We start from the raw sequence: 13,169 nt of genomic DNA, 5'->3' as shown, positions 1-13,169 counted from the left end.
TATAGATATCGCGATATATCGATATTGTGAATTCTTTTGGCCACAATAACCACGGTGTGAAAAATCTGATATTGTGACAGCCCTACACTATACCTAATATTACATTACCATTGCATCAAATTACAAAAAATTAGTTAACGCTGCCGTGAGGGTGTTTCTAATATAGCAGCTATGGGAGTGGCGGTAAAAATGACATCTTTCTCTCTTCTGACTGCTGTTATCAATCACTCTATTTTGTCCTATTTTTGAAAGCTGTGAAAACATTATTGTGGAGTTTCTCTTTTGCTATTTGTGCAAATGGAAACACAAAAATATTTTATGAAGCCTCTCATTTCTTACAGACCATGTCAAAAAGAAACACCCTGGCACCGGAGACGCTGAGATTAAGGTGTGCATGGCACAAAAATTGAAAGATCTCCGAAGGCAAGCAGAAAGGTGAACATTGTAACCTATTATACTGCAAATCAGGAGTGCCCAATCATGTTTCTGGAGATCTACCTAGTTCAGCTCCAGCTCTAATCAAACACCACTGAAACAGGTAAATAAGATCTTCAGAAACACTTGATAATTAGGCACAGTATTGGGCATCACTGCTGTAATGCTAAGATACTGATGACAATAAATCAATTTTAAAGTTTTTATCCAAAGTGAACTTTAAAGGCCTTGTATAAGTTTTTACATTGTTACATGCCAAGAAACCTTGGCGGGCATGCCATTAAAACACCAACTGACCAACAAAGATACTAATGATCGTGCAATCTTTACAACTCAGTTTTGGATGGCTTCTAGACCGCATGCTGTGGGTCTGCTTCTTTATATTTTTGAGTAATGCCAATATACATAGACCAGTCATCATGTGAAAATAACAGATCCAATCCTAAAATCCTTCACATGGGGTTTCACATGTGATCACATGGGGTTTCACACATTTTTCACATGGAAAACGTTCCAAAAGCACACATTTCCCGTGTGCAAAACACGTTTCACATGTGATCCACATATTTTCACATTTGCTTCTAACATGTTTTCACATGTTAAATTTCACATGTGCAAAATCATATGTATATGTGGTCACATGTAACCACATGTGTTTTTGCACATGTGACGTTTGTGTGTTTACTACGGTAAACCTACAATGTTGATTTACATTTTCAACTTTTGGGGAAATTCCAGGCTTATGTCATTCAATATTGAGTGTTTGCATCAGGTTGGTAAACACAGAAGAAGGTCTGGCTATGTGGAATTCTGTGGGAAGTTGAATACAAGTTAAGCGGAACATCATTATCATTATATGCATATTCTTCCTTTAAAAAAAAAAAAGCATCCTACTTCATCCTAGAAAGTAGGTGATGAAAAGGGCTTCTTCAGTGAGACATATTGACAATTTATAACCCAACATAATGACAAAGTCCTCTAGCAAATCATGTTAAGGTTATAAAATGTGATGGATGGTTTGTGGGTGTGGTATTTTTTGGGATGCAATAGTGGAAAAGAATGTACTAAAATAATTTACTTCTTGTTTTTGTTTTTGTTGTTGTTGTTGTTTTTTTAAGTCGTTTTAACGGGGAGTTTACACTTCACAATCTATTACTCTAACACTAAAGTGCCACCTATGAGATTAAAACCATGTGTTATACTTAAGCTTGTTAGTTCTGTTGGTTTGATGACTCATTACTATAAACTATTCCCTTCTGAATCCAGTAGCAGTGAACAAACAAACAAAGGGGAAAGGGAAGCAGAGGGCAGACTAGCAGTCAGCGAAGACATAAATCAGAGGAAACTTAAACTGTAAATCTAAGACAAAGAAAGTTTGCTGACATGTATTATATTAATTACATATGCAATTAAATGCTGTTGTGCTTAAAATGGAAAAAAAACCTAGATGTCCCACTTTGACAATAAATTAAGTTGTTGAGGTTTGGACAATGTCAAATTGGGGTTTATGCATCATTTTAAGTTAATATTATTGTAAATAATTTGTTTTATTTTTTACTTATATAGTGGAGATATTTAGCTTTTTTTTAAATGGTCTAAGCCATTTTGCATCATATTTATACTTCTAACAATATAACAATTTTTCGAAAAGTGTCCACCTTTACTTTTATTCACCATATACAGTATATACCTGTGTCACATTCCCTGTGTTTAGTGTTCTTGGACTTTTATTTTGATAGTCTTTTGTCTTGCTGTGCCTGTGTTCAGTTCTGGTTTGCCTTTGTTTCCTTAGTTACCCTTGTTAGTCTCCATAGTGTTTAATCAGTCTCACCTGTGTCTTGTTATCCTCTTGTTAGCCTGTGTATATATACCCCTGTGTTTCAGTCTTTGTTTGTCGGTCGTTGTCTCTGTCCTCAATGTAAAGCTGTTGTGTCTCCTGTTTCCGATATCTTCATTGTTTGGATTGTCTTTGTCTTTGTGTTTGTGTGCCTATGGAATAAAAACTGCTTGCTAATAGATCCTTAACTCTCCTCATCTCTGCATATCAACACCCTGAAGTATTCTTGTATCAGATGTTTAAAATGTCTTTTAAGATATGTACATGTTTCCTGAAGTACTTATATGTGAGGTGTATATAAATGATGTATAATCATATCTAGGTTATGAGATTCTTGTAGTATTTTAAATGTAGGCAGAAAGATTTGTTTTAATTATGTATTTTTTTTAAAGGGACAATGCTCATTAATTAACTTAAGCAGTTAAAGGTATAGTTTACCCAAAAATCAAAATTCTGTCATTATTTACTGTCCCTCAAGTTGTTGTACCTGTGTAAATTTATTTGTTCTGCTGTACACAAAGGAAGATATTTGGAAGAATGTTTGTAACCAAGCAATTCTCGCCCCCCATTTACTACCATAGTAGGAAAAAAATACTATGGTAGTCAATGGGGGGCAAGACACCATCCACACCATCTCGGACTACATTACCCATAACCCACTGCCCAGACTAATCAGCCATGATTGTCTTCAGCTGTTCCTCATTACCTTGTTTAACCCAGCCTATAAACCCTGTTGACTCAGTCATCATCTGTGAAGTCTTGTAAGTGGTATCACTGCATTTCTGAGCGCTTTGTCATTAGTTTCCATTGTTCATGGTTTCGTGGTTTCTCCTGTTTGCCTGTGTTCCTGTGACTGTTTTGACCTTTGCCTGTTTTTGGACTGTGATTATGGATTACCCTTTCAATAAATACTGCGTTTGGATCTTCAACCTACATGTCTTAGAGCAGTTACATGACAATATGTGAGAAGGTCATGGCATTAATGTATAACTTTGAGGCTTCAGTAGTTAAATTATTACTAATGTGTCTAAAATTTACCAGATTAAACTTAATTCTTTTTTTTTCTTGTTTTTCTGAGTGTAAGTTGAGAGTCCATTATTATGCCTAAATATTTATACTCATGCACTACTACTAATAATCTTCTTCCTGCTACTATAACATCTCCATCTGGATATCTGTGTGCAGACTTTAAAAAAACAACAACATACAATTGTACTAACACAGGGGACCAGCTAATCATAGTGTTCAGGGCTGCTTGATAATTACAGGCAGGTGTGTTGGAGCAGGGTTGGAACTGAAATCTGCAGGACGGTAGCCCTCCAGGAGCAGGGTTGGACACCCCTGTTCTAACATTAAGGTGTAAACACATTAACCAATTAGAGATACTGAACATTGCAGCTGATAATTCTTCTGCAGCTTGCTTTTTGCTTTTAGCATGCATGTAATAACCATATCATCAGCATACATCTGACAATTAACAGTAGATGGACAAACGTCAGGTAGGTCATTAATATATGAACCGAATAACAAGGGACCCAATGTTGAACCTTGAGGTACACCAACAGGATTAGTGACTGCTCATGAAGTTTTATGGTCTACTCGAACACAGTGTTTTCTATCAGTAAGATATGATCTTATCCATTACCTTGGGTGATAAATTACAATTTGATAACTTGTTAATCCCAGTGAGAATATATACCATAGCATCCCAATAATATACAACAGTATAAACATTTCTGGTTATTTTAAGTTTTAACTAAAGTGGGTTGCAACATAAACTGAGGAGGAAATTAATGAATATACAAGGTTAAATATTTAAGAAAACTTTTCTTTCTTTTTTTTTTTTCTTTTTTTTTTTTTGGCAGGACTGTGTGTGCTTAGAAAGAATTCAAACAAAATGATTTAATATAAAAATGTTTTCCAAATTTATATAATACATAAATACTGCATTCCAGGTTATTAATGTTTACTTAGTGGTCAGGTGTCCTCGAACTATCTGTCCCAAACATTATAAAATTCCAGGACATCCTGTTAAAATTATGAGACTCCAGTGGAGCCACTGTAGCGATGTTGGAAAGAGATCCCGGATGATCAGATTTCTGTGTTCAAATGCTGTACATACCATAGCCTTAAACTATGACTCTCAACCAAACAGCCCCTTCCTTCCCAGTTCAGATCCCTGGCCTGAATTCTTCATTTCCTCAGAACAAGCTGTTTACTTTACATACACAGGCCACACAGTGATAAAGGTAGCTAAATGATTAATGATTAATTGCAGATCATTGAGAATACATGATTTAAAACAAGTCACAGCCAAACTGCACTGATTACCTGCCAGACATTCACATCTCTTTGAAGTCTGTCCAGTGTGGAAGTTACAGTTTGTGATGGTTATATGTTGGGTTACAGCAGTCTCTGTCTAATAAGCAGGCTAGACCACATCTGCAGACATTTACTGTGATAATTTTAGGGGTAAACCTACAGAAGTTTGTTGTGTTACAGAAAAAAAAAATGATGAACATGTATTAAATTGACTGCTAGACACTGAAAGCATGACTAATTAGGCAAAATATTTTACAAATGAATTGTAGATCTCACTCATTCTGGGCACAGATTTCATGAAGCAACAATAGAGCATAAATTTAGCTCTTAATTTGTAGTCCATATCCCAAGGAATAGGAAGTGACTCACACACATCCCTAAGATTTCTTAACATAATAACATATACATCCTGTTTATGTAAAGCCGTACTTCAACTGCAGCAGGGGGCAGTGATTGCTCAGAAATGTAGATCCTGACAGACTGCAAAGATTATCACTGATTACTATTCACAGATGTCATTTTTTTACACATGAAAGACCTGTGATCTGACTGCTGTATTTAATATGATAGGTACAGAGACCAGAGGTTTATAAAATGTATTAACTGGTCACTGCAACATATTTTCTGGTAATTACAGTAAAACAAACTACTGGTGCTTTAAATCAAATCATTATAGCAGGAAATAGGGGTAAATTCAGGCAAATGTCGACACTTTTTGTCATTGAGATGACTGGGGAAAATGTCCCAATTATGCTGAATTAATCATATCTAATAATAACTTTCATTAATCACTATTAGATCAGCGTTATTTGGCATGAGCCTTTTTTTTTTTTTTTTGGTGATATAACAAAATCTTTATAAAAACAGTAGACAAGTCTTTATTTTAAATTCATACAAAGGACCCATTTATATTTTGCTAATTTTAGGCCTATATTTAAATTTATGTTTATAAATTATCAAAAGTTTAGAGTATAGGTACGACTTTTTAAAATATTTTTGAAAGAAGTCTCGTAGTGTTTACCAAGGATTAATTTATATGATTAAAAAACAGTAATATTGTGAAATATTATTACAATTTAAAACATCTGTTTTCTATGTGGATATATTGTAAAATGTAATTTATTCCTGTGATCAAAAGCTGAATTTTCTGCATCATTACTCAAGTTTTCAGTGTCACATGATCCTTCAGAAATCATTCTAATATGATGATTTGATGCTCAAGAAACATTTATGATACGATTTTTTTTTTTTTTTTTTGACGAATATAAAGTTCAAAAGAACAGTATTTATTTGAATATAATGTATTATATATTATAAGTATTTTGTAACACACACACACACACACACAGAGAGAGAGAGAGAATTCGCTCCCTTTCAATGTTCGCCTCAGTCAGTGCAGTGATTTATCAGCCCTCTGGACGGCGTGGTGAAGCGTGAAGTCTCCACCAAACGACACTTTACACCGCTTATAAACCGCTTTCAACAAATGGGGCAAACATTTGCGTAAACTTTTGGAGGTTGCGACCTACTCCAGCGAACAATATCCTCAACGACAAACAAGGTACGGCGACGATTTACCTTTAAGTTTCTCTCACTAGGCTAGTTTAAATGACAAACATGCCTTCACTAAATGCATTATTCATTACACAGTGAAAGTACTTCAGTCGGTCATTTTTATCATCCTAAATTTGGCAAAGAACCGTTTTCTCATTAAGAAAATTTTTGCTGTAGGTTGAGCTATATTTGCTTTGGAGTTTAAAAAGATCATTGGCTGCTCATTTCTGGATTATTTAAAGTGTCAGTATGGATGGTTTTCCAGAACTGCTAGTCAAAACGCTTTGAGGGACTTTAAATCTTTTTTTTTTTTTTTGGTTCTAATTGAAACCAGTTTCATTCTGAAGGTCAGGCAATGAAGACTTCTCTTCCCTTATTGCTCAAGCTGGGATTAATTCTGCAGTGGTGTGGCATAATTACAATACAATTTCAGTTGTGGCTCATTCATTGCACTGTAAGGTTTGCAAGCAATGACAGCTCAGTTGTCTAACTAGTTTTCAAAATTATGACGAGCTGCTTTGTGTTGAGCCCATCATAATTACAGCCATGTTCATTAACAGATCACATTTCCAGAGAGAGAATATCATGCGTCTCTCATTAGGATCATAAAGTCCTCTGGACGCACAGATGGAAAGATCCTGCTGTGATACATTCCTGTTGAGTGAGAGGTTTGTGAGTTAGTGACAGATCTGAATCATAAAAAGCCCTCTGTGTGCATGCTGGCAAAACTCAGACAACAAACACCAGCGCTCCTGACGGCACACAAAACAAAACAAAACACAGGGATGAGTTTATGAAGGGACAAAAGTGTGTGTGTGTGTGTGTGTGTGTGTGCGTGTGCGTGCGTGTGCGTGTGCGTGGAGGGGCCAGGCTTAGACCAAATCCTTTCTCCTCACTCTCTTTCTTCACCTCTCTTACCCTCTCCCTCTCTCTCTACTCTGGGAACAATAACAGGGGAACACCCAGCAGGGACAACAAAATATTTTCGTGAAATTGGCACCGAAATCTTTGCAGAGGAGCTGAAATTTGTGAGCAAAACACAGTCAGGTAATTCATTTCTGTAACTCTGAAATGTCTTTCAAATAGTGTGTTTGGATTGAGGCTCCATGATACTTGCAAAATCTGGGATCAATTTCGATCTAGGCTTACTGAGAGAAAATAGCATCTTAATAACATGTTCAATATTTCCATGAACTGAGTGTGACTGTTAGAATACTTGTGTAGCGGCTCTGTGAAATTCTCAAAGCAAAACCGCCTTGATCAGATGTGTCTTTTTCATAGCTCGGGTGATTTAATGCACATCTCGGTTATTTTTCATTTGTGTCAACTTTGACTCAGATATTTCACTTAAAATCTTTTAGAAGAAATACGTATAGTAAGAGTACTGAGCTTAAAATGAATTTGACAAGAATTGTTGCAATCTCTGGCTTCTGATCGGAGACTTTGGTATGCTGGCAATTTATCAGCACAGCTTGAGACATTGTTGACGTGTGGATTTTTTTTGATGTTAAAATACTTTCTCCTAATATGTAGAAGCTGGGTTTATATAACATGTACAGCGTAATATGTAGAATCAACTGTAATAAACCATTTGTAGGTTGATTCCCTTGAAAAGTGTAAACACTCTGTGGCGCTACCAAAGCCTACATTTTGGCAGATCTCCTAAAACGTACCAATACTTACAATTAAATGCTGAAATAAACACTAGTGTAATTAAAACGCCAACAACTTTTATTCCTTTTCACAATAATTATTATTACAGGGGCAAATTTTCTGTTGACACAGACTTATTTCCGTGCAGCTACTTGCCCAATTCTATGTCAAAACACTTTTGCAATGATGTATTTTCTCTAAATAATACACCTTGATACATGTCCAAATGTAAAGTTTTTCTGATGTAGTAAACTTGTTCGAAATACGAGTCACGAGTTTTGATCGATCAGATCACAAGTAGATAACGTTAAATACAGTTGTAATTGTCCACTTATGACCACTTCCAGAGGTGGTCGGAAATGTATTTGACTGGATTGTTTCCATAGTGGAAACGCTCATGTGCTTAAATGCATTCCAACCGCCTACTCTCCACCTACTGACCTAATGCATAAACATTATGGGAAGCGCGCTAGCCAGGCAGGATTTAAAGGTGACCTATAATGCCCCTTTTTACAAGATGTAATATAAGTCTCTGGTGTCCCCAGAATGTCTGTGAAGTTTCAGCTCAAAATACCCCATGGATCTTTTATTATACCATGTTGTAACTGCCTATTTTTGGGTGGGAGAAAAAATGCGCTGATTTGGTGTGTGTACCTTTAAATGCAAATGAGCTCGTGCTCCCCACCCCAATCTTGCGATTCCAATACACTGAGGCATAAACAATACAGGAGAAGCTCACACAGCAAATATAACTCTCAAAATGGATCATTACAAACTGTTCGTGATGCAGCACATCAGCGTTCTTACAAAAACCCATCGCTTCGCTTTAGAAGGCCTTTATTAACCCCCTGGAGTTGTATGGATTACTTTTATGATGGATGGATGCACTTTTTGGGGCTTCAAAATCGTGAGCGCCATTTACTACCATCATAAAGCTTGGTAGAGCCAGGATATTTTATAATATAACTCAGATTGTGTTCATCTGAAAGAAGATAGCTTGAGGGTAAATCATGGGATAATTTTCATTTTTGGGTGAACTATCCCTTTAATGTTTTTTTTAAATGTGAGAGCATTAACATTTCACCAGATATTTAATTTGTATAAAACCTTGCCAGATTTGCGTTCATCAGTCTTCAGCTCCACTCACTGGACATTTCGCTTTGCAAAACATGTAAGAAGCAACGTAATAATATTGTGCTGAAACTGGCATGTTTTTCCAATGAGCCGGGGTTTTCTGTTTGCTTGAACATCCCTAGCAGCCCGACACAGGATCAACCAATAGTGGGAGATAGGGGCGTGGCTATCTGTTTGACCGACCAATGGCAGAATGGGGGAGTGTTTGGTGAAAAATGTTTGATAATTTTTGCAATTTCGCTTGGTGATGCTAGTGGTACAAAAATACCTTTAAACAATTCACTTTCCTTTTAACCTCATTAAAACAATAGATATTGAAGAGAAATTTGTCTTTCCCATTTTGTCTCTAGGATGATGACCCAAGAAGACATGGACTATGAAAACGACACTTACGAATACTTGGAGTATGGCTATGTAGAGGAGGCCAAAGCTGGCAGCTACACTCAGAGAGAAGCTCTTCACATCATATCAGTGATTATCTATAGCCTGGCATTTACTCTGGGTGTAATTGGGAATGGCATGGTGATCTGGGTGACTGCCTTCAAAAGCAAAAGGACCGTGAACAGCATTTGGCTGCAGAATCTGGCCATTGCCGACTTTGTGTTTGTGCTTTTCCTCCCGTTCTCCATCGACTACGTGCTGCGGGACTTTCACTGGCTCTTTGGGAAGACCATGTGCAAGCTGAACTCATTCGTGTGCACCATGAACATGTACGCCAGCGTGCTGTTTCTCACCATCCTGAGTTTGGATCGCTACATCTCACTGGTCCACCTGAACTGGTCGGAAAGGTTTCGAAACGTCCGGCGGGCCTGGTGGGTGTGCGCGCTGATTTGGATCACATCCTGCCTTTTAAGCTGTCCGGCCCTGATTTTCCGTGACGTAATCCAACATAACGGGAAGATTGTGTGTTTTAATAACTTTCACGATGAGAGCGCGCACATGATAGCGGTGAGACACATTGCGATGGTGTCTCTGCGCACCACCGTGGGCTTTCTGCTTCCGTTTGCCACCATCACCGTGAGCGGCGTGCTGCTGGCTGTTAAGATGCGCCAGTCCGACTCGGTGCGTTTGACCAGCTTTTCCAGAACCGTCTCTGCTGTGATTCTTGCGTTCTTCCTGTGTTGGGTGCCGTTCCACACGTTCAGCCTGATGGAGCTGAGCATGCACCACACCACCTACCTGCACAGCGTGCTCATCGTGGGCTTCCCCCTCGCCACCAGCCTGGCCTTCTTCAACAGCTGCGTCAACCCCATTCTCTACGTGCTGCTCACCAAGAAGGTGCGTAGACTGGTGAGGAGGTCGTGTTTGAACTTCACTAAGAACTCGCTGAGAGAGCTGAGTCAGTCTGTGTCAGCTACTGAGATAGACTCAGGACTGGCCAGCTGCTCTCCCGAAGAGCCCATGGCCAACTCCTCCATCTGATGGGCTCAGCCGTCACTCCAAACGCACCCTAGAGCTCCAACTGAACTGAAAATAAATTTTGACTGATTGGTTGGGAAATACTGGCTTTTAAAGGTACAGTAAGTGATTTCTGAGAAACACTGTTGATATTTGAAATCAACTCAAACAAGCACACCCCTCCCTTCATTGCTCAGCCCCCAAAATGCATGAACACGCAATGCAAGTGTGGATGTCTCTTTATCATAGCTGAAGAGAAGCAAAGTAACGTATGGAGCAGAAAAACATAACCTCGGCGTCCGTTTTCAGGCCTTCCCGTTTAGGTCCCTCCAGCGCTGGAAAGCTTTTCTAATATTAAAATCCTAAAGGTCCTAAAGCTCTTGCCTGATCATAACCCCAGTGATATTCCTCTGAGCCATCAGTCTTTCTTCAAATCTCCCTCTTGCTCGCTCCGTCTCCTCCCCCATCATGAGTGGACACGCCCCCTACTACTGATTGGCTACAAGATTGTTTTGATGCTTGTTCCAATCCACTTTCAACAGCATTTTCCAAAAATGGCTTACTGCACCTTTAAACCTTATGCAGTACATTACAGTAAATATGTATTTAATGCATCATCTCTTTTATATTTAGCACAATCTATATTATATATATATATATATAATATTAGTACTGTGCAAAAGTCTTAGGCCATCACCAGCTTTGTTGTTTTAGCAATGTTTTAATTACCATCCATATTTATTTTTTCAGTCTCTTTATTATGATACAAACAGAAAATATAGGAAATATGTACACAAAATGTAAAAAAAAATTCTGAAGAAAATTGTTTCTTTAAGCAAAAATCAGTATTTAGCGTGACCTTCTGTCACGTCTCATGGACTTCCATTTTTTCAAAGAAGAAACTCTGAGAATCTTCTCATCAGATTTTGAACATTTTCTTGGCCTTCCAGTCATTTTCCGTTCCATTTAGGTTTAAGAGAGGCGGTTCCTGCTATTGCTCAAGTGTGAGGAAAGGTCACTAAATACTTGCCTTTTTAGCCTATAAAAGCTGTTTTTTTTTTTTCTGATTTTTTTTTTCTGTTTAAGACCAATAATGCTTAAGACCATTATACCATTGCTAAAACAACATCTAATGTTGGCCTACGACTTTTGCACAGTACTGTGTGTGTGTGTGTGTATATATATATATATAAAGTAAATCATATATAGTTTCTCCTGTAACCATATGAAATGAATAAATATACTTTTCTCTAAAGTGTTTCTGAACATTTCTGATGTGTCCCAATTTGTGTATTTATGCACTATTCTATGCCGTTTTGTTGTATAAATGGGGGGAGGGGGGTCCTGCAGAGTTCAGCTCCAACTTGCCTCAACCCACTTGGAAGTTTCTAGTATGCCCAATTACACCTTGATTAGCTGGTTCATTTGTTTATTTTGTGTTGGAGCTGAATTCTGCAGGACAGTGGCCCTCCAGGACCAAGTTTGGAGAGTCCTGCACTAAATAAGTACATAGTGCATAGTGTCATTTGGGACCAATTTAAGAGTACACTCTTAGAAGAAAAGATTCTATATAGAACGTTAAAGGGTTCCATCAGGCGCTTCATATGTAGAACCTTTTAGAAGATCCCATCATGGGATTATTTTATGGATTTAGTTTTAATTAACTAATTTGGTTTATCGCTTTATCAATAGAAAAAAATGAAATAACCCATTAAACATGAAGGGATTATGCAATCTCATTATATAGAACCTTTTTGGTGTAATGAGTTCTTTAAAACTGAGTCAAGAACCCTAGAGTTCTATATAGAACCCCACTGAACCTTTTTTCTAAGACTGTAATAATGAGGAATGATATTTCAGCTCCTCTTGAAAGAACTCTGTTACTTACTATTGTGTTATTTGGATGCACACTGTAACTGAATGAATAAAGTTAGTAATAAATTGCTCATTCTAATGTTTTAGAATTATTCTGCTTTATTAAGTTATTAAATAAAAGCTCAACAACTTTAAATTGACAACATTTGTGGCATAATGTTGATTAAAAAATTATTTATTTTATGTTTTTTTAAGCAAAAAGCAAAATTCTGTTCTGTGATGAATCATGAGACCCTGGAGTAGGAACAAAAACAGGCTTTAAAAATACATTTAAAAAGGAAACACGCAGGAGATCACCAGGAATCAAGCATAACTACCACATAATACTAAGACGAGACCGAACAAAGAACTGAGGAAACTGATGGCTTAAATACACACGGAGACATAATGGTTGACAGGTGAATGTATTTGGTAACTAAGGGAACTAACTAGGGATTAACCAAGACTAAACTGAACTGAAAACACAAGTGACAAACACATGGAAACAAAAAGGCAGCTAAATGAAGTATACTCCTGACAGGTAGCCACAAGATGTAAACATTCAACAAAATGTATGCTACATTTTTTTTATTATGAAACATCACTTACTGATCTTTTCTGTGTAAAGTTTATCTAATTTTACAACTTTGTTGCCATGGCTATGTAAAACAATGGCTAAAACAACTGTGAGAATGACAAGAACAAGTATAAGAAGTTTTAACAGAAGAGTAAATGTACTGTAAGTGCTTTAGGAAATAAGCTTCCATTTCCTCAGAACTGTGACCCTATTCATTTCCATTGTAAGTGCTTCGCATGTTTGAGTCACATTTAGTTCTCTTTATTTTCTCAAAATATGCTGTATAAAATAAAAAGTACAAAAAAGAGAAGAAAGCACAGAGCTGGAATCTTGTAATTTAGCGCTTACACATGAAGTATCTTGCTCTAGAGCGCAGTAGTAACCAAAGACTTGACCTAGAGATGA

General features: G+C 37.2%; 1 protein-coding gene across 3 annotated transcripts; it reads left to right on the top strand.

Annotated features, from left to right (window-relative positions):
• The first annotated feature begins 5,975 nt into the window (after positions 1-5,975).
• On the top strand, positions 5,976-12,281 carry cmklr2 (chemerin chemokine-like receptor 2). 3 transcript variants are annotated; one of them, XM_051906278.1, is made up of 3 exons: positions 5,978-6,155; positions 7,103-7,195; positions 9,286-12,281. In XM_051906278.1, exon 3 carries the CDS (start codon positions 9,287-9,289, stop codon positions 10,355-10,357), a length of 1,071 nt encoding a protein of 356 aa, XP_051762238.1. In that variant the 5' UTR covers positions 5,978-6,155; positions 7,103-7,195; position 9,286; the 3' UTR covers positions 10,358-12,281. The 3 variants fall into 3 exon arrangements, with proteins under 3 accessions (XP_051762239.1, XP_051762238.1, XP_051762237.1); XM_051906279.1 differs by lacking the exon at positions 7,103-7,195 and having other exon boundaries at positions 5,976-6,155; XM_051906277.1 differs by lacking the exon at positions 5,978-6,155 and having other exon boundaries at positions 6,881-7,195.
• The last annotated feature ends 888 nt before the right edge of the window (positions 12,282-13,169 follow it).

The sequence above is a fragment of the Ctenopharyngodon idella genome, chromosome 9 (assembly GCF_019924925.1).
Source record: "Ctenopharyngodon idella isolate HZGC_01 chromosome 9, HZGC01, whole genome shotgun sequence".
Taxonomy (NCBI): domain Eukaryota; kingdom Metazoa; phylum Chordata; class Actinopteri; order Cypriniformes; family Xenocyprididae; genus Ctenopharyngodon; species Ctenopharyngodon idella.
Note: the sequence above shows the minus strand (reverse complement) of the source record. Positions and strands in the feature narration are given on the sequence as shown.